Genomic DNA, 19,721 nt, shown 5'->3' with positions numbered 1-19,721 from the left:
GATCCACGTTACAGGCCTTGCAGAGGCTGGTGCTGCCGTCTCGCCGTGCTGAGCGCCGGGCAGATCGGGTCGCTCCTCCGGCCCGACCCAGGAGCACGAGATGCTTCCGCCCCCCAGGCGTCCCTTGCCCGCAGCCTCCCCGAGCACGTTCGTTCCAGACGCAGAACTGCAAAACCCGAACGGGGCCGCTGGCAGCCCAGCGCATCCGCCGTCCCCTCGCGCTGCCCGGGCCGCATCCTCCAGCAGCCCCCGCGACCAGCGTCCCGTCGTGGGCACCACTGTCAGCGATGCCACGGTGTGTTTTAACATCCTTAGCACACTAGCATCTGCCAAAAGGTTTGACAGGCTAAGGACGTTTTTAGAAAGACTAATTAAAGCCCATTCTCACCCGGTGCCTCTTAGCTAGCAAAGGCGTTTAGCAGCGACCTCCGAGCATGATTTAATTTGCATTGGAGCTTTGTGTTTCACCTTTAAAAAATGGGATTGCTCCATAACCTTGTTAGTGAAAGTGACTCCTAATGCGTTGGCTCCCAACCAGGAAGGTCCCTCTTGGATCCCGGGTGTGACAAAACTGCTGGGCTCTGCTTTTCTCTCGCTGCAAGACCAGCTGCGGATAAGCACGTTCCTGCTTAGGCAAGAGGGATCACTATTAATATGTACAATGCAGAAATTTGGGACCGCTCCAGGTCAAGTTTCTGGGGACAAATCCATCCCAGGGCTAACTGTGCTGATCCCAAGGAGCCTGGATGAACCTGGCTGCTGGTGACCTGGGTTTCCCAAGGGAAACCACCTTCCTTCTCTGCTCTCCTCTTTCCATGTCAGAGGAGAAAGCAGATCCTCTGCGGGCCACCAGCGACAGGCTGCCGTGTGCTCCCCGCGCCCCATCCGGAGCGGATGGCTGCTTTGCTCTTACTGGTCACACATCTGCCCTTCAAAGTCCTGATCCTTCCCTTTTTGTCTCCCCCCCACCCAGCTCTGTCCCATGACGACCTCCCACATTATGTTTTATGGGTCCTCCTCCACCATGGCTCCACCATCCAAGAGCAGGCTGAAGCGTCAGAGCCGCATTTTCTCCCAGGTCTTGTACCGGACGCTGAGCTACAAGGACCGGAGCTCAGCATCCTCCTTCCCCACGGCCGGCAGCGACGATCCGGCCGAGCTCTCCACCCAGCTTTCTGCCCCGGGCGTCCTGAAGATCTTTGGAGGCAACATCTGCGCGGGCACCAACTACAAGAGCGTGCTGGCGACGGGGAGCTCGGGCGCGCGGGAGCTGGTGAAGGAGGCCTTGGAGCGCTACGGGCTGAGCCAGGTGAACGCGGGCCAGTACGTGCTGTGCGACGTCATCGGGCGGTTTGAGGGCTCGGAAAAGCAGTGGCAAACCGAAGGGCTGAGGGTCCTCGGAGACACCGAGAAGCCGCTCCTCATCCAGGACCTTTGGAAGCCCCGGGAGGGCTTTTCCCGGCGGCTGGAGCTGCGCAAGAGGGCGGAGGTGGAGGAGCTGGCGTCCAGGGACGTGGACACCACGACCGCAGGTCAGAGCCGGGCGCGAGCGCTCCCCGTGCCGGTGCCGGGAGAGGGTCAGGGAGCAGCTCCCACCGCGGTGCCGGAGCCGAGCCCTCCTCGCGGCGCGAGTCATCCGCCGGGGCGGACGGCAGCCTTCGTTAGGCTCGGTCTGTTTGCTTTCCGCCCTCCTTCGCGGCTCGGCGGAGCTCGGCAGCTGCCGCGGGGACCCGGGGGCACCTCGGCCCCGCTCGCCGCTGCCTGCGCAGGAGGATGCTCGGGGCTGCGCCTGGGGGCTTGGGCAGCTGTATGGGGCCACCACGATACCTTTGGCTGTGAAGAAAGGTGATTTCGGGTCTGTCCTCCCGGGCACAGGCGCTGGGTGCGATGGGAGCTTCGTGCCCGGCCGCCTCCGCTTCCCTGCGAGGGTGCGCGGGGCTGGTTTCGCTGCTGCTCCTGCAACGAAGCGCAGCGAGAAGATAACGGGTAGAGCAGTGCGGGCAGAGGAGCCTGTTGGCCGGTGGGCAGGGCGTCACGGGGACAGGAGCTGATGGGAAACGGGCTCTTCTTTCCATCAGTTTTGATGCGGGAAGGAGCCCTGGCACACGGCGTAAGGGCAATGCAGTCTCAGCAAGGCGGTGAGAAGCCGCACAGATTTCCAGGGAGAGCATCCAGCTCCCGCGTTTCCTGGCGCTGGGCCGGGCTCTGAGCAAACCTGGCTCTCCCCCGAGCGCAGGAACCTGCCTCCCTAGCGTAGGTGGCAGCTGGTTTCTTCAGAGCATCAGGAGAATCTTTTTTTTTTTTTTTTAAGAGCAGTCATCAAGCAAGTCTCAGTGCATTTTATCTCCCCTTTGTAAAAGCAAAGGGGCTGCGAGACCCTCGTGCTAGAAGCAGGAGACGGGGCTGCCAGGGCCCTGCCAGCTGCAACTCGCTGGCTTGCAGTTGCATCCCAGAAACTGCGCATTGTGCCCCAAAATCCAAGTGGGGGGTTTGCAATTTCGGGAGTAGCCTGAGAGCCTTCCTGGCTCCTCGGGAAGTCGTTCCTGCTCCACGGCGTGCGGTGCAAATGGAGAAAGCGGGGCTGCTCCTGCCGCACGCCTGGTGCGGGGCTTGGGCCGTAGGGTGAGCAACGGAGGAGGACACGGAGGTGGACGCCAGCTTTTAGCTCCTTCTCTTTTTCCAGCGGGGGATCAGAGAGAGGTTAAGAGCCTTGGAATAGCTGCGGGCTGGACAGACTCTAAAAATGGCTCCTTTGGAGTGGAGAAAAGGGAAAGAGCCAAGTGCAATAGTTAGTTAGCTGCGGGTGCCGAGGGTCACCCGCCGGCCCTTGCAAGCCCTCCCGCCGCCAGCTCGGGGTCACTTTGACGTTGAGCCGCACGGCGGGCTGCAAAGCCCCAGCCAAGGCGGGAAGCGGCGCTGCCGCCCGCGACCCGGACGCCAGCATGGGCTGGGGCTCATTCCGTACTGTGGATGCGTGCCGGCACAGCAGACCCCGGCTCCGGCCCTTAGTCCAGTTGCTGGTCCCGCTTGTCCCCTGGCAGAAGGGCAGGAACACAGCAGTGAATTGCATGCTGACCCGTGCAAGGCTCCGGGAAGTCACCTGTGATTTAAGGCTCCCTTCTGCGAGGGGTCTCCATGGGGAGAGGGAGCATTCGCACCCGTGTGAGCGGCACCCAGGTGCTGTGGCAGGGAGGAACGAGACCTTTGCTGGTTTGCTGGACCTACAGAGGTGCAGTTCTGGTGGGGTTTCCCTCTCCTTTGCCTGCGGTGAAGCTTGGCTGGTTCAAGAGCCGGCCCCGCACCGTCCGGAAGCAGGAGCAGGCAGTGCGGAGCAGTTCCAGGCTTGGCACCCTCCCGTTATTTCTTGCCTGGTGGCCACATCAGAAATACCCAAAACACCCAGCATGACACGGGCTGCCTGCAAGCACCCTCCCGGCTGGCTCATCCCCGTGGCCAGGCGAAGGTCCTGGCCGAGGTTCCCAGGAGCTGGCACGGAAAATGCAGCACCTGCGCAAGAACAGTGAGACTTTGGGCTCACAGCAATGCAGCAGAGCAGGATCCCTGTGGAAGCACATCCCAGGCTCTTCCCAGCCTGGGGAATCGCCAGGGCCACCCAGGAGGACCAGGCTTTGCTGCCCGCTTGGGCGCTGCAGCCTGCCCCTGTGCTGAGCTGCCAGAAAAGGCTCTGTATCCACCTGTGACCTGTTAGCAAAGGGCTTAAGAGTTTTATCTGCTCGGTTACCCATTATCCTAATTAGTTTATTAGCTGCTTCTGCTCCTGGTGCCACTAATTAGCAGCCTGGGTTGTGCACCTCAGTTGTAAACGAGGGGCCACATCCTCTCGCGGCATCAGCTCCTGGCTTGGGAGAGATAAGGCAGGAGGAGCCCTGCTCGCCCGCCAGGAGCAGGAGCCACAGCTGCGGCACCACGTCCATCCTCCGCACCGCATCCGTTCTCCACTGCAGCAGCCTGGTTTTGAAACGCGTCCCAAACTTGCCGTTCACCCCTTCCTTAGCCCTTGCTGGCCGGGGCTTTCCCAGGAGTTCGGAGGCAGCATCACGTGCAGGCCCTGGGAAATGAAAGTTAAGCCTATTATGTTAAAAGATATAGGTATTGAAAGAGATCTTTGAGGATCTGGCTTTGTAGATCAGTTAGAAATAAAAAAACCTTAGCGTGACTGCATCCAGGGGGGTTCCCTTCAGATTCGACGTAGCGACTAAGTTAGGAAGGACCAGCCCCGTGTTAGCTCCTCCTGGTGAATTCAAAGCCGAGCTTCTTCACGGCGGCCGCTGGCCTGGGGCGAGCAGGAGCAGCAGCTCCTCTCTGCCGGGGAAGCAGAAAATTCCTTGAAAAATCCGGGCATTTATTTATTTATTTATTTATTTCTCGATGGACGCGGCCTTCTGCGTGAATAGGCGGTTTCAGCACCTGCCTCCCTCTGCAGTTCTCCTCTTTCCCCTTGGTCTGCTCAGGTTATCGCATCCCACCTTCAAGTTTTCCCTTATTTTTATTATCGGCAAAGTCTAGGGGTGCGGCGGTGCAGCTGGGGACGCCGGCGCCGGGAGCGCTCGTCCGCGGGGCGCTGGGCCGGGCGGGAAGAGGCGCGAGGGAGCCGTGATTCGCGACGGCGGTGGCGGCCGTGTCCCCCTCCAGCGCTCTCCATCGCGCCCGGCCCCGGCCCCTTCCCCGCTACGTTTTTCTGGCATTTAAGCAAGCAGCCGCCAGCTCGGCCTGGCCTTGGCGCGGCTTTCCCGGTGTTTTGGGTGGGTTGACCTGCAACTGAGAAAATGGTACCGGAGGGCTGAAAAAACACCGCGGTTTATAGAGGCCTGTGTTACGTTCAGGAAAAGAGCCGTGTTTATCTTTCCAGGGCCGCTCTGGGGTTAGCGGCCGGCCCGCGGCGGGGGCGCTACGCAGAGTGAAAAAGCAGCATTTTCCTTTTAGCTTGAATGCCACAAAATAAATACAGAAGCTTCCTTTCCCCTAGATAAGGGAGCGACGATGGCCGGTCCGTCCTGCCGTGGGACCCGGCAGCCCTGCTCGCTCCCGGCCCGGCTCGTGCTACCTGGGGCGATAACCGCCGCCACCGCCGGGACCCGGCCCTGCGGACGGCCGTCCCGCCGCGCGCGGACCCCCCCGGCCCCCCAGGACCCAGCCATCAGGCCCCAAAAGACGATGCTTTGCGGGGCTCCCCGGGGAAACAGCGCTGCTGGGGCGCATTAGGCTCCCGCCGCCGTTCCCGCGCCGCCGTTCCCGCGCATCCCGCAGCAAGCTCGGCCCGGAGCCCGGCCGAGGGCTTTGTTTGCCCCATGCCGACACCGGGCCGCTCGCCGGCCGCGCAGGGGATGCCGGGGCGCGTGGCTGCTTGCCTTATTGAGGAGGAAGAGGGGCACGTGGAAGGGCATTTCCCGGCCTGCCCCGCTCCGCCTCCGCCGGCGGTGGCTGTTGGCCACGTTCCGGACCTCCGCAGGCCGCTTGGCCATGCCTTGCCCTAATCTTAAGGCATGTAAACAGCAGGGTTTATTTTCTCCCTCTCCCAACCCCATCTCGTTCGTTTTCCCAGCAAAGGAGCGCTCGTTTTAAAACAAACAAACAAAAAAAAGTATTTCAGAACCGGGAGCCCGTTCCTCGCCAAATAAGGCAGATGGCATTTTCGGGGTCTGAGCTCGCGAGCGTCCCTTTAAGCAGCCCTCGGCTGGCTCCCGTCTCCAGCGCGAGCCGCTCGGCTCTGTGGAGCGCAGCGCGCCGGGGGCCGAGGGGCCGAGGCGCGAGCGGGGACCCGGCTGCCTGCTGCTGCAGCCCCTCCGCCGCGCCGCTGCCGAGAGCGAAGCCCGCGGCTCTTTCCCCCCACTCTGCGTTAAGCACCCGATGCCGGCGAGCTGCTCCGCGGAGGCTCCCCATGGAAGGTACATCCCGCACCCGCAACTTCTTTCTTATTCCTTCTCCAGGACTCGCCCCCGGGGCGCGCGGTGCCGGCTCTCGCGCGGGGGCAGCCGGCGGGGCTGCGGCGGCGGCCGGGGCTGCTTTCGTGCCTGCGCCAGCCCCGTCCCTTCGCTCGAGCTCCCATTCGTCTTGCTGACAGCTCTTCCCGAGCTGCCGCTGGGCAGAAGTTAACGGCAGGCGGCTGCTGCGGCAGGCGGCCCCGCTGCGGCGCCGGCGCTTGCACCGGCCCCCGGCAGGTGCCCGCGGCAGCTCGGCGCCGCATCCCCGGGGGCATCCCGACCCTTTCGCTGGCTCTAGCCGCGGTTTCCCCTCCGGCTCGGCCGAGGATGCTGCAGAGGATGAGCCGCTGCCCGGCGGGGAGGAGGTTTGGGGCGCACGGGGCGGGGGGGGGGGGGGGGGGGCTCCTCGGCGATGTCGTGGGGGGGGATGTTGGCACAAAACGCCCTCGTATTGGCATCCAGCAGCTGCTCTCGGTGTCACCCTTCGGGGGACGGGGAGCCCGGGGAGGGTGCATGCCGCCTCGCGCCCTGCTCCCAGGGGCTTAAACTGCTCCATCCCGGCTCGCTCCGTGCTGCGCCGGGAGACGCGGCTGCGGCGATGCTGCAGGGAGGAGGGTGGCACGGCGGGGGGGGGTGGGGGGGATGGTGGCGGTGGCGGCGCGGCCTGGGACCGATCCCGGCTCTCGTCCCGCAGGCATCAACGCCCAAGCCCGGAAGCTGCAGCGCAACCGGGCCAAGGGGGCCGCGCGGCTGCCGGCGGGCGCTGAGCGGCGCGACACCCCCCCGGCCCTGCGGCGCAGCCTCAGCGAGACCAGCCTGGGCCGCCCGGCGCCGCGGCACGACGACCCGCTCCGGCGGCACTACTCCACGCTGCCCGAGACGCTGCGCCGCCCCGCCGGCGCCCGGGACGGCCCCGCCGCCGGCGAGCGGCCCGGCAGCAGCATGCGGTTCTCCCTCTACCAGTCCCCGCACCTCCTGCTCCTGCAGGGCTACAGCCAGCAGCACGTGAGCACCTTCCCCGCTCCCCGGCCCCCCCTCTTCCGAGCCCCCTCGATCCGCGGGACGGGAGCTTCTTGCACGGCCCCAGTTGCTGCGAAAGAGCATCCTTAGGAAAGATGCTTTTAGCAGCGTTTCCTCCCCTCCGCGGAGCCGCGGAGCCCCGGCGGTGGGTTTTGGGGGAGCGGGGGGGGTGTTTCTGCAGCGGGAGGCGAGAGGAAGGTGTCTGTCGCGGTGCTGTGCTCCGGAGGCGGAGGCGGTTCGGGGTGGGAAGGGAGGTGTGAGTCTGGGGTCCGCACCCTCTGCGGCCACGGGCCGGTGACTTCGGAGCTGCCCGGGCCCTGCCTGCCTCCTTGCTAGCAAAGTACGGAGAGCGGAGGAGCAGCCGGACCGCCTGGGACCGCCTTGTAGTTAACGGCTACTTTGTCCGCGTTGAATAGCTGGCTATTCCAAGATTTCCTGCTCTACCCCGTGGCAGCACTGACGCTGCAGCCCTTGGAAGCAGCCGCTGTCCTGAACCCATAATACAGTTGGGAAAACTGAGGCACAGTGTGCCTTGCCGCAGGGCCTGCCGCCGGGCTGGGAAAGGGGCAGGGAGGGGAGCTGGGGCGCTGGCGCCCATGCTGCAGGGACACCCCTTGCACGGGTGCAAGGGCTCGCGGTGGGGGGGGGGGGCTTAGCACCATTGCCCGCTCCCGGCAGCACACGGCCCCGCGTTTCGGGGTGGTGACAAGGGGGGGGGGCAGTGCTTTAGGCGCCGGCCCCGTCCCACGCGCCCTCGCTTCGCAGGACAGCCTGGTGTACCTGCTGAACCGCGAGCAGCACACGGTGGGGCAGCGGACGCCGGCCAGCAGCCCCAGCATCGCCCTGTGCGCCCCCGACATCCTGCCCCTGCACTGCACCATCCGCAGGCTGCCGCCGGCCCCCCCTCACCACCGCCGCTGCCCCGCCGCCGCCGAGCGCCTGCTCCTCGAGCCCGTGGCCGGCGCCGCCGTGGCCGTCAACTTCCGCGAGGCGCCGGGGCCCGTGGCGCTGCGGCACGGCGACCTCCTCTCCCTCGGCCTCTACTACCTGCTGCTCTACAAGGACCCCGGCGAGGCTCAGCCGCTGCCCACCCAGACGCTGGCCAGGCTGCGAGCCCTGCAGCGTGCCACCGCCGCCACCGCCGCCACCGCCGCCACCGCCCTGTGCGCCGGCTGCGGCGGCCGGCTCGGCCCCCGGCGCCCCGCCGGCGGCCCCAAAGCCGGGCGCCGCAAGCCGCAGCTGGAGTTCGAGCGCGCCGCCGAGGACGCGCTGCTGGGGCGCATCCTGAGCCTCGTCGAGCCGGCGGGCGACGACCGCAAGCTGACGCCCGCTTTCCTCCTCTGCCTCTGCATCCAGCACTCGGCCGCCGCCTTCGAGCCGGGAGACTTCGGGCAGCTGCTGCTCAAGGCGGCCAAAATGATCCAGCGGACGGTGCGGGTCAGTCCGTGGGCTGCATGTCTCCCCCCCGGGCCCCGGCGCCGGCTCCTTCCGCCACTCGCGTTTTCCCCGTGTCCGCGAGCTGGTGGTGAAGTCTGTTTCCCTGCTGGCTCTTTCAGTAGAGCTTTTGGCAGGAGGGGGAGGAAGAGCAAAGGTGCGTTCTCCCTCTGCGGGGAGCACGGACCGACGGAGGTGTCCCCCCCGCGAAACAGCCTCCGCGCTGGCACACGTGCTGGCATCCCCTGCGTTGGCGCCTCTTGCCGCTCCCGGGCTGCATCACCCCCTCGGCTCTTCCCTGTACTCACTGCTGCCGTTTCTTTTTCTCCCCGCTCCCAGGAGAAGACGAAAGAGCTGGCCGAGAAGCAGTCCCAGCAGTAAGTGCGACCTACCTCCCCTGCTTGCTTTCCCCGGAAAGGGGGCGAATCCCACCCGCCGGGAGGGAGCGCACCGGCGGCACGCTTCGTTTTCCTGCCGACTCCCGCGTCCTCGGCTCGCCGGTGCCTCTGCAGCGGTGCCTGCAAGGCGCCGCGCTTGGGGGTGCACGGGGCTGGGAGCCGAACCCCACGTCCCCAGCGCCAGCCCCGTACGCCGAGTCCTGACCTGGCCCCTGCGCGCGTGGCCCTTGGGGACACCAGGTCTGGGGCAACCGCGTGCAGCTCACCACCTTCCCCCCGGTCCTGGAGAGGTTAATGGTCCCTGTATTAATTCGTGCTCCCACCTCGTTGCATCCCATGGAGACCTGCTGTTGCCCCAGCGTTCGGGCTCCAAAGCAGCAGCTGGAGAAGTTCTTCGTGCTTGTTCCCAGGTCTCTTCTCGGGCAAGTTCTAGGAGGAGCTTCCCAGACTTTATTGTAGCAGGAAAAAACAGTTCACCAGTTGAGAAGCTTTCCAGATGCTTTTTATTTATTTTTGTTTTATTTTTGAACAGCTCAGCACGGGCGGGCTGGATTTAAACCTCCAGAACTGGCATACGTAGCGCATACTTCTCAGGGAGCTGCTGTTCAGCCACGCTTATTTGCCGCAACTCAAGTGGATCAATAGCCAGAAACGCTCTCCCTGTCTCCGCAGCCAGGATCCCACGTCCCTGTCCCGCCTCACCATCACGGACCTGCTCCCGGACCTGCAGCACATCCTCTTCTGGATGTCCAACACCATCGAGATCCTCTACTTCGTGCAGCAGAAATCCCCCACCTACATCCAGAGCATGGAGGAAGAGCTGGACGTCAAAGGTAGGACGCGGGGCCGATGCAGCGCCGTGCCTCGTGCCCGGAGCTGGGGATGTGCTGGAAGGGGTGATGGGGGAGAGCAGCGTTGCACCGCTTCACGGCACCCAAAAGCACTGGTGGGCTCAGCGCAGCGGATGCTTGCTGGTCCCTGCCGGCCTCAGCTTGCAGCGTTGCTGCCTGCAAGCCCCTTCTTGAGGATGCTCTCAAGCCTGGTCTTCCAGCACTTTTCCCATGGCCAAGCTCTCCTGGAGCGGGGTATGGAAAATGTCGATACGTATTGCAAACGGTCTGAGCTGGTTGCTAGCGTCTCAAGGAAACGCTCTTTGCCTCTCTCCAAGAAGCCCGTGTGCCTGGGCACCGCGTGCTCCCAGGCTTGACCCCGCTGCTTAAACCCTGCTCCCTGCGCGCGGGGACAAGCCCGCAGCGTCCCGACATCAAGCCGCGGCGCTGCTTCGCTTCGGGAACAGCCAGCGGTTAAACGGGGCCAGGTCGCATTGCGTTTGCGACTGGGGCTCCCGCTTCCACCGCGGCAGCTTGCAGAGCCCGTTAACGGCTTGCAGGTGGCTTCCCACCTCCCAGGCTGCTGCGGGGAGCCCGGAACATGCAGGAAACCCGCTGGAATTGCTCAGCAGCCAACCTGTGCTAATGCGAGGGGAAAAAAGAAAGACAAGGGGATGAAATCAGCTTCAGGAGCCTTCTGGTCTATGCAGCAAATAATTAAAGTCTCCACGGCTGCTGTCACCAAGATCAAGCAGGTCTCACTGCATCTGCAGCCGAAAAGCAGGAGCCCTTCCCTGCGCCCCAAGCCTGGGCCGTGAAGAGGATGAAGGCGAGGAAGGCGGAGGGCTGTGTTCATCCTGCCCCAGACCCCGGAGATGGCTGGGCTGCCCCGGCATCGCCGGCCGCGCGCCGTCGGGAGGGACGCGGTCCCCTCCCCAGCGCACGCGAGGCCGATACCGCGGCCGGGAGGAAGGCATCAGCCAGGCGTCGCCCTCCGCGCGGCCCCGCTTCTCTCCCGCGCTCCCCCGGGCGCCGGAGGGAGCGAGGCGCTGGGCACCTCCGTTCCCAGGCTGATAGGAGCCGCGCAGCCCCCGGCGTGGGAGCCGGGCCGAGCCGCCGGCGCATTCTTAACCGGTGACAGCTCGCACACAAAAAAATATGCGCCGAGCGGCTAAAAATACGAGCGCCTGGCAGGAGAGGAGACCTGGGGCAGCCCGGGAGGGGGAGACCCGGCAGCAGGGTGCAGCCGGGGGCTGAGCCGCGGCCGCGGCACCCGGTGTCACCCGCGCTTTCGGCCGTCTCCGTAGCGCTTCCTCACCCGCTCGATGAGCCTGGCGTTGCCCGCGGACCCCGTGCTCACGCCCAGGGTTTGGGTCCCCATATATTTGGGGCAGGGGTGCGCACCAGGACCCCCATCTGGCGCATCCAGCGAAGCGGCTGATGGGCAGCGTGCGGTCACGGCAGCACCAGGGAATAAGGAGGCCAAGGGTGCAAGGGGAAGGGGACAGCATGGGGACACGATATAAATACACCTCCTGCCTGGGCCGCTTGCATCTAGAGCCCCCCGCTGCTCCCCAAAATAGCTGTCAGAACCTCTTGAAGAGTTGAAGCGTCCTGTGTCAAGAGGACACAGAGCGCGTTTGCTTTCCCCAGCCGGCTCAGCTCAGGGCTGGAGATGGAGCAGGGCCCTTCTCTGAAGCAGCACGGGGGTTTTCCGTGCCTGCTCCGATCAGGAGTCGGATGCTGTTCCCTGCACAGCCGCGCTAGGTCTCCCCACCCAGGACTGCCGGGGCAATCCTGGTGTCCTGCCCGTAGCATCGCACAGCCACGGGGCAGCCCAGCTAGTCCTGTGCCCAGGCTTTATCTATCTCCACCTTCCCTGCCGTAGGGTCCAAGGAGTCGCTGTTCTCCTCGACCATCACAGCCAGCGAGGAGGCGATGACGGTCCTGGAGGAAGTCATCATGTACACCTTTCAGCAGTGCGTCTACTACATCTCCAAGGTACGCGCTGCCCTGCTCACACTGTGCATGGCGGCTTCCTGTGGACACGGGGCCACCAGCACCGGTGGCATCTGGGTGTCACCACCAGCGCTCTCCAGGTGGGCAGGAGTTTAAGTCAGCTCCGAGTTTCTTGCAGCTGCATAATGCCGAGGTGTTTTCCTTCGGGCTGAAACGCTCCAGTTTTGGTCGCAGCCCAAGGAAAGTATTGCATTACAGCGGCGCGCTTCCCTGCCCGCAGTAACAGCGGCTCGGGAGGGCGCCTCGGCCGGGAGGAGCTCGGGGAAGCTCGCTCGCCTCCCCGGCGCGGGGAGGCCGGACTGCGCCGCGTCCAGCCGCCGGCACAATGGGCCGATTCACGGCCGCGGTGCGAGCGGCCCCCCGGGGCTGCGGCTGCGAGACCGTGCAAGCAGAGCGGGTCGCCGGCGCCCGCGCCGCGAACAGAGCGCGCAGTGTGAGGCAGCAGAAAGGCCGCTGTGTCCGCGGGGCAGGCCCCTTTCCAGCGCGGGAGACGCCGGGCTCGCGGGACGACGCTGCTGCCTTCCCGCCGGCATCCGCCCGCCGGCGCGTGGGATGGGCGGATTGGTTCTGCGCAGCTGTCCCGGTGCAAAGCTTATCCGACAGCGCCGGACACCCCCGTCGGCTCTGCTGCACCCGCCGCTCTTTTTTAGCCTCTTGGCAGAGGCACCTGTTAGATGCCGCTCTCTCCCTGTTTAAGCGATAGGGAAAGGTTGTCCCCATTTCCCCACCACCACTTAAAAAGACCAAAAAACCCCCCCCAAAACCACTGGAGCGTTGCAAGGGAGAATACGAGCAGGGACTAGCCCCTTGCTGGAGTAGGGGCAGCAGGGTTTGCTTGCAGAGGTGAGGAGGTCTGAAGGGTTTGGCTGGCAGAAGCAGGGGGAAAAAAAATCAGTCCCGCTGCAAGTCTCCAGCTCTTCGTGCCTCCCGGTGCAGTGTCTGTACGCGTCGCTCCCCGCGCTGCTGGAGTGCAACCCCTTCCAGAACGAGGGCCGCGAGGCCTGGCGCACGTCCCCCGCGCTGCCCGAGGAGTTACGCAGGGTCGTGCTCATCTACCAGGACGCGCTGGACCTGCTGCGCCAGTACGAGGTGCACCCGGAGATCACCTCGCAGATGTTCGCCTACCTCTTCTTCTTCTCCAACACCCTGCTCTTCAACCAGCTCCTGGACAAGGGTGAGTCCGCCCCGAATGCCCAGCCGGGGAAGGGTGCTCCCTGCTCTATCCCTGCCTGGCTGAAGCCGATGGCTTTGAGGGACCATCCTGGGACATTTTGAAGCATGTCCATCCCTGTCCCTCCCTTGGGAGCTCATGGGGCTGGGAGAAGGGGCTTTGCCAGGCAGCTTGAGGAGGCTGGTGATGGGCACATCTTGGCACCACCATCGCGGGGAAGCTGAACCCAAATCCAGCTCTGGGCTAATGTAGCTCTGCTCCCCAAGAGAGGTTAAACCCCGTGTCTCCTTTGGTGCACTGCCCTTGTCCCCTGCGAGAGGGCTGCTATCTTGAGCCCAAGCAGAGGAGGCCAAGTGCAGCACCTTTCCCAGGGCCACCTGCTTTTTAATTGAGAAGCAAGATGGTGCTCATTAGCCCTAATTAACACAGTGCTGTTCCCTGCCGCTGGCACCAGGGGAGGTCTAGCGTCCCTGCAGCCACCAGCATTAACCTGGACTTGCTTCTCCATCCCGGGGCGGCTCTTGCCTCCCCCTCGGTCGCGGGCTGCCCCGGAGGCAGCGGTCCGGCGGGGCGAGACGCGGGCTGGGGGACGCCGGGCCCCGCGGGGCTGGGGGCGCTCAGCCCGGCCGCTCTGCCTCCCGCAGGCTCCTCTCTCGGCTGCTTCCACTGGTCCAAGGGCGTGAAGCTGCGGGCCTGCGTGCGGCTGCTGCTGGAGTGGCTGCGCGGCGCCGGCTTCGAGCAGCCGGCGCAGCAGTTCTTCGCCAAGCTGGCCAGCGTGGCCGACCTGCTGGCCGTGCCCGGCTCCCAGCTGCTGCAGGTGAGCGGCTGCCGGTGCCCGCCGCGGAGCGCCGGTGCCCCCAGGGCGCGCGCGGCTAACGCGGCCGCCCCGCGCCGTGTCCCTCCGCTCAGATGACCTGGCCGTGCCTGCGAGCCGAGTTCCCCGCTCTGAGCCCCGCGCAGCTCCAGCGCGTGCTGAGCCAGTGCCGGGCGGCGATGGACGTGGGCCGCGTGGCGGCTTGGCAGCCTGCCGAGGAGGAGAGCGCGGCCGCCCTGCGGCGCGGTGAGCCCCCGGCGAGCCCCCCGCCTCGCTGCTCCCGCCGCCGCCGCGGCCCCGTCGGGATGCGGCGCTGCAGCGCGGGCCGCCGCTAGCCTCGCTCCCCTCCTGCCTGCAGATGAGGTGCTGGAGTCCTTCGACAACCACCCGCCCATCATCCTGCCCAGCAGCGGCTTCAGGGTGGACCTGGAGGTGGAGACGCTGGACGATGACATCTACCGGCACCTCCTCTACGTCCGCCACTTCCTCTGGAGCCTGCAGAGCAAGAGCCCCCACGGTGGCGGTGACATGCTGGGCCCGGCCCCCGCCAAGGTAGCCCTGGCGCCGCGGGGATGTCCTCTGCTGGGGGGGCTGCAGGATCTCGGGGGTCCCTCTGCATCCCGCCCGTGCCGCTCCCGCGGTGCCCGCTGCGGTGGCCCGGGCCGAGGGCGCGCTGCCTCGGCGGTGCAGTGCCCTTGCGTGCCGCCCGCTCGGCGCCGCTGCAAGGGATCAGCCCCGCTAATCCCCCCCCCCACAGCCCGGGAGCGCGGGAAGGTGAGCGGAAAGGACGGGCCTGTCCCAGCAGCCTCGTTAGCGGGGAGGGATGTTCGTGAGGCGGCGTTCCCCGTCCTCCCTGCCCTGCCCGGGCGAAGGCGAGGGCCCCGGAACCGCCTCCATGCCCCAGGGCTTCTCATAGCCCGGCAGGCTCTCGCCAAGGCATCAATTAACGTCCTGAAAGCCCTGGGAGGGCGAGATGTGCTGCGGGGGCAGCGTGTGATTGCCGTTCGCCTCCAGCTCCCTGGGAGGGGGAACGTTCTTCCAACCGGTCTGATCCCTTCTCCTCTCCCTGCCCGCTCCTGTCGGCCCCAGCACCCGCAGGCTCTGCCAGCTCCTCCCCGTCACCCCGGGGCTTGTCGCCCAGCTCTGGGGCACACGGGGAGCCCTGCTCCCCCCGTGACCCCTCTAACGAGATCTTGCTGGGGAGCCCCTCGCTCAGCGGGGACGGCACTAGCCTGCGTCCCCTCCTGGCTGGCCACGTATCCCCAGCCTGCATCCCCTCCTGGCTGGCCACGCATCCCCAGCCTGGTCCCGGCTCTGCAACTGCGGCGTTAGAGCTGTGCTGGGAGCCCAGGACGAGCCCCAGCGGCGTCCTCGCTGCTCGGGCTTCGGATGGAGCCGAGCACCGTGCAAAGCGCCCAGGGAGCGCAGACAGCCTCCCGCGGAGAGGAGGACGGTGGAGGGCAGATACGATGCGAGAAGCACCTGCGCGGGCTCACACCGAGCATTTTTCTCCTTCCAAAGAAAGAAGCACCCACCGCGCTCGATGTCCCGGACGTGTGTGAGAGCCCCGTCCCTGCCCTGGGAAGCACCTTGGGCCCCGTGGCCTGCTGCTCCCCGGGCGGCTGCGCGGAGCCGGAGGCGGACGGGTGCCTCCCCCGCGAGCACCCCGGCAGCGAGCCGCAGCTCCAGGAGAAGCTCAAGCAGCTGCAGCTGGGGCGAGGCACGGCCTCGAAGGCCGGCGCGCTGCCCGCGGACCCCTCCTGCCTGCTGACGCCACCCACCACCCCGCTGAACTTCGACTCTGGCAGCCTGGAGTCCCCCCAGGGCACCGGCCTCCAGGACCCGCGCGGGAACGGGCTGAATGGCACCAAAGCCGGCACCCCCGAAGGTACCGAAACCAGCCCTGGGGCTACCCAAGGCCAGTGTTGATGGGGCTTCGGTGGGACGCTTTCCAGGGAAAGTCGTAAGGCAGAGTTTGGGCGATGCCAGAGCAGTAACACAGTCTCTCTGCTGCCAGGCTGCTCTCTGACCCCCTACGACTACCCCACACCAGCATCTTCCAGCCGCAGCTCTGCCACTGATGACTTCTGCTACGTCTTCGTGGTGGAGCTGGAGAGAGGCCCCATCGGGCTGGGGATGGGACTGATCGACGGCTTGGTGAGTTCACACCAACTGCGGGACAGGGCAGATGCCCCAGCAGGCAGCTGGAGCGGGACGGGCGGGAGGGAATGTTTTATACCTCATGCAAAGCCAGCAAAGAAGCTAATGCCAACCCTAGCGTCGAGGTAGGCTGCTTCTCCCCGGGAAAGGAGGCACAGAGGAATCGCATGGGAAAAACAGATCCCTGCTCCTGGCTGGCTGCGCTGCGCATGCTAAAAGTCCAGCACAGCTGTCCTGCAGCTGGAGAGAGCAAACGGGCCCAAAGCTGCTGTGGAAGGAAAATGACTCAGCCGAGGTCTTTCCTCCACCCTTCGGCGAGGGGCAAAGGGAGCGGGAGCAGCGCGGCAGCTCGCCCTGCCTTCGCGGGCGGAGGCCCGGGAGGCTCGCAGGGTGCCGGCAGCACGCAGGCAGCGCCGGCGCTCGCTGCTCTCCCTGCTCTGGCAGCAGGACACGTCGCAGTCTGGCTTAGTGCAATGGATCATCTTACTAAGTGGCCTTTCGCAGCAGCGCATTAGTCAGTAGGAAACAGGGCATCACTCAACCCCGGGGACAGTCTCGAGCAAAGCGCTCCCATTCTCCAGACAGGGCGGCAGGCTTAACGCCGTTGTACCTGTAATTAAATTGAACAAGGAAAGATTGCCCCTACCGCTCCTTTCTGTGTCCGCACGGGCTATAAACACTGAAGGCTCGTGTTTCCTACCCGTCACTGTTAGCAATGCTTCCCCAGCGCCCAGCCGTCGTGGTCCCGAGTGCCTCGCGGGTCCTGCCCGGCAGCAGGCACCAACCTTGCTGCAACCCACGGGGAGGAGGTGCCGGCCAGGCTGGCACAGGGAGCCCGGCTGCCCCGGCTGGGCGCTCACTGCCCATCCCTGCCCACAGCACACCCCTCTGAGCTCGCCGGGCATCTACATCCGCACCCTCATCCAGGACAGCCCCGCGGCCGCCGACGGCAGACTCTCCATCGGGGACCGCATCTTGGCCGTCAACGGCACCAGCCTCATCGGGGCAGACTACCAGAGGTGAGTCCCACCCTGACTGAGGGTCCGGGCCGGTATCGGCACGGGAAGTTATTGCCGAAGCCCAGGTTTGCTGCTGTTTTGCAGCAGAGAGCTGCACAGGGTCTCCTAGTGCCTGTTGCCACGCTTGCAGCAAACAAAACGTTGGAGCCTGCAGCAAGGGCAGGCATTAGAGAGCAGAGCTACCTAAGCCCAAAGCTGGGATGTGGTGAAAGCAGCTGTACGGGGAGCTTGCAAGAGGATGCAGGGAGGAAAGGCTGCGATCACATCTGGGAGATAAACATGACCCCCCCAGAGGTGTGTCTGAGCAATGCAGAGCTGCTCCAGTCCTGTCCAGCCTCATCCCGCCCCAGGCTTCCTTCAAACGCCGCAGGACGAGGCAGCTTGCACCCTGCCTTGCTGTTTGAGACAGAGCCGCAAGGGTCAAAGGGGCAGAGCAGCTCTGGGCTCATTTTTGCCCGTCCTGGCAGCGCTTGCATGAAGGCCAGGCTCTCTGTAAAGCTGAACGCAGAAGAGAAACAGGCCCTGCTTGTAGCACTGAATGAACCCGTGCAGGCACAAAACGGAGGGTGGGGGGTGTTTTGCAAATAGCGAACAGCTGCCCTGTGCTGCCCAGCATGACTGCTGCTGGAAGCCGGGTGACCAAGGGAGATGGAGGCCTGGTGGTTTAACGTGTGATCCATGACCTGGAAGGCTCCTAGGGGGAACTGTCAGCCTGCGGCCAGGCAATGGGAGAACCAGAATTCACCTCTCCCTGTTGCTGGTCTCTGCAGTGCCGTGGACCTCATCCGCTCCGGAGGGAAGAAGTTGCGGTTTCTGGTTGCCAAGTCAGATGTGGAAATAGCCAAAAAAATCAGTTCCAGCTCCTCTTCTTCCTCTTAGTTCTTGTGAGGGTCGTTCTGCAGCGGTTTCTGGGCGCAGCTCTGGTTAAGGCTGACCTCTTGGAGCCTCGTGTGCAAGAGGGAGAACCTGGACTCCACTACTGCCCTCGACTTGCTTTTCAGCATCCTGCCCTGTGCTGCAGCAGAAGAAAGGAGATGCAAGGGTGGTGCAAGCTTCTCCCACTGCACTGGCTGGGAGCATCACTCCCTAATCCATTGTCTGGCCTCACCTTACACCCTGTGTCTTCCTTCTCAGGAGTTTTCCTGCTCTTACGTTCCTCTCAGCAGAGGGCAGGAAGGGGGTGTCCCCTCCATGGATGCTGTAAGCAGGCTCCTCCATTCCTCTAGGCTGACAGCCCTGCATGATCTTTCTCATTCGGGCACAGGTTTTGGGGAGCGACTTCCAGCTCTCCCATAACTCTTTAATGCTGGCAGATGAAAGGCTTGAAACACCCTTGGAATTCAAAGATTTACATGCGGACCAGGCCGGGGCTTCACTGCGACAACGGCCACCTGAGGCTCTGGCAGGTCAGGCTGGGAAAGGGGCAGCCAGAGCAGGTGCCCAGCTCTGCGGGTGGCAAACACAGCACAAGCGTCCAGGAGCGGCGGCTGCGCAGTGCAGTACCATGGCGCAGCACAGGGTCCCAAGCAGGATGCCTTTGCTAGGAGTTAAGTCCCCTGGTGCTGTACCCTAAGTCAGGAGCCCTAGTGTAGTGCCTTACTGCTGCTGGGCCACAATCGTGCTGCCCCAGCCCTGCTTCAGGATGGAGAACAGCTACAGCGGCGGGCCGACACCACCAGCAAGTCCCTGCGAGTCCTGGGGGGAGAGCCTTCATGAAAAGGGCTCCCTCTCCCTTTCTCACGCAGCAGGTTTACTGCCCAGCCCTGGCGCCACACTCCTGGCAGAAGACCCCAGACTCCTCTCCCCAGGGCCAGCCCAGCAGAGCAGGGCATTTGTAAGCAGGCAGCAGCCCTTTTCCCACGCAGGCGTTGTCGCCCCCCTCCAACGGGCTGGTTAATGCTTCTGCGCCTGCCCCTGCGGCCTGCGACCGGAGGGTCTGTGCCTGCTGCCACCAGTGACCTGACTGAACACGGCAGCGTGCGGTGCCAAACCCGAGGTGTGGCGGATGCTAGCCCAGACAAACGACATCTTGGCACCGTGTCCTGGTCCTCTCCCTCCAGCTCTCCCAGGCCATCGCAAGGCCACCCTGTTTCCTGCCTAGTTCAGAGCACCTCAGAAGTGCTTGCCGCTGACATGCCGACAGGCGATGACGGACAGCACAGGCTCCCTTTCGAAGGTCAGTCTTACAAGTCCCAGAAACAGCTCCATGATCTGCTGCCAACAGAAATGGTGTCAGCAGAGCTGAGGTGGCAGCTCCACCGTGCGGCTGGCTGGTCCCCTGCACACAGAGCCTCCTGGAGACCATGCCTGATAAGCTCTGTGTGTGCTTTTAGCAACATTAACGGGATAAACCTGACCTGATTTCCACATATAGACAGATATCAAGACCTAGTTTAGCTGAACCCTATTAAAACAGACTGCCACAAAGCCCGACATTACATCCTGCACTTATCAAGCCAGCATGCTTCAGGCTCCGGCAGCATATTAGATATTAACATGGCATTTCACAACAGCAAATCTCCAAGGACTGTGATGTTAAAAAGGGGGCACTTAAGAGGCTGGCCTTAATTAAACCTTAGATATTTCACTGCTATAGTTTGGTTTCCATGCTCTTAGTCCTGCATTTCACAGGTAGCAGATGGAGAGAGATATCAAAATAATGCATGCAGTGGAAACACCCAGGTGACTGAATTTGAACACAGCCTGGACTGCCTTTTCTAGGGCAAGATGGACAAAGCACCTTCACCAAAATGCTAGTGCCTTGCTTTCCTGCTGGGCCATGCTCACACCAAATGGCCTGGGACACCACCACAGCAGGGACTGGGAAAAACTCATCACTCCTGCCATTGACACAGCTGTACCAGACAGGCGAGCAAAGACTCAGGGCGCCACAGGGCTCCTGGTGACTTGCTCA

The 19,721-nt window shown here is 64.2% G+C and overlaps 1 protein-coding gene across 1 annotated transcript; it reads left to right on the top strand.

Moving 5' to 3' along the window:
• The first annotated feature begins 973 nt into the window (after positions 1–973).
• On the top strand, positions 974–18,593 carry RADIL (Rap associating with DIL domain). Its single transcript, XM_067306120.1, has 14 exons — positions 974–1,532; positions 6,637–6,947; positions 7,728–8,399; positions 8,736–8,773; positions 9,467–9,627; positions 11,513–11,625; positions 12,580–12,817; positions 13,459–13,631; positions 13,724–13,874; positions 13,987–14,180; positions 15,150–15,516; positions 15,646–15,785; positions 16,668–16,807; positions 17,578–18,593. Exons 1-14 carry the CDS (start codon positions 983–985, stop codon positions 17,684–17,686), a joined length of 3,357 nt encoding a protein of 1,118 aa, XP_067162221.1. The 5' UTR covers positions 974–982; the 3' UTR covers positions 17,687–18,593.
• Positions 18,594–19,721: the final 1,128 nt, after the last annotated feature.

This window comes from Apteryx mantelli, chromosome 16, assembly GCF_036417845.1.
Source record: "Apteryx mantelli isolate bAptMan1 chromosome 16, bAptMan1.hap1, whole genome shotgun sequence".
Classification (NCBI taxonomy): domain Eukaryota; kingdom Metazoa; phylum Chordata; class Aves; order Apterygiformes; family Apterygidae; genus Apteryx; species Apteryx mantelli.
The sequence above is the reverse complement of the archived record's forward strand: the minus strand, read 5'-3'. Positions and strand labels throughout refer to the sequence as shown.

Excerpts from the sequence above, each read along its gene's own strand:
- RADIL (XM_067306120.1), top strand. The coding sequence starts at position 983 with ATGACGACCTCCCACATTATGTTTTATGGGTCCTCCTCCACCATGGCT. Across the intron at positions 8,774-9,466 it reads GCCGAGAAGCAGTCCCAGCA|CCAGGATCCCACGTCCCTGT; the intron begins GTAAGTGCGACC and ends CTGTCTCCGCAG. Across the intron at positions 15,517-15,645 it reads CAAAGCCGGCACCCCCGAAG|GCTGCTCTCTGACCCCCTAC; the intron begins GTACCGAAACCA and ends CTCTGCTGCCAG.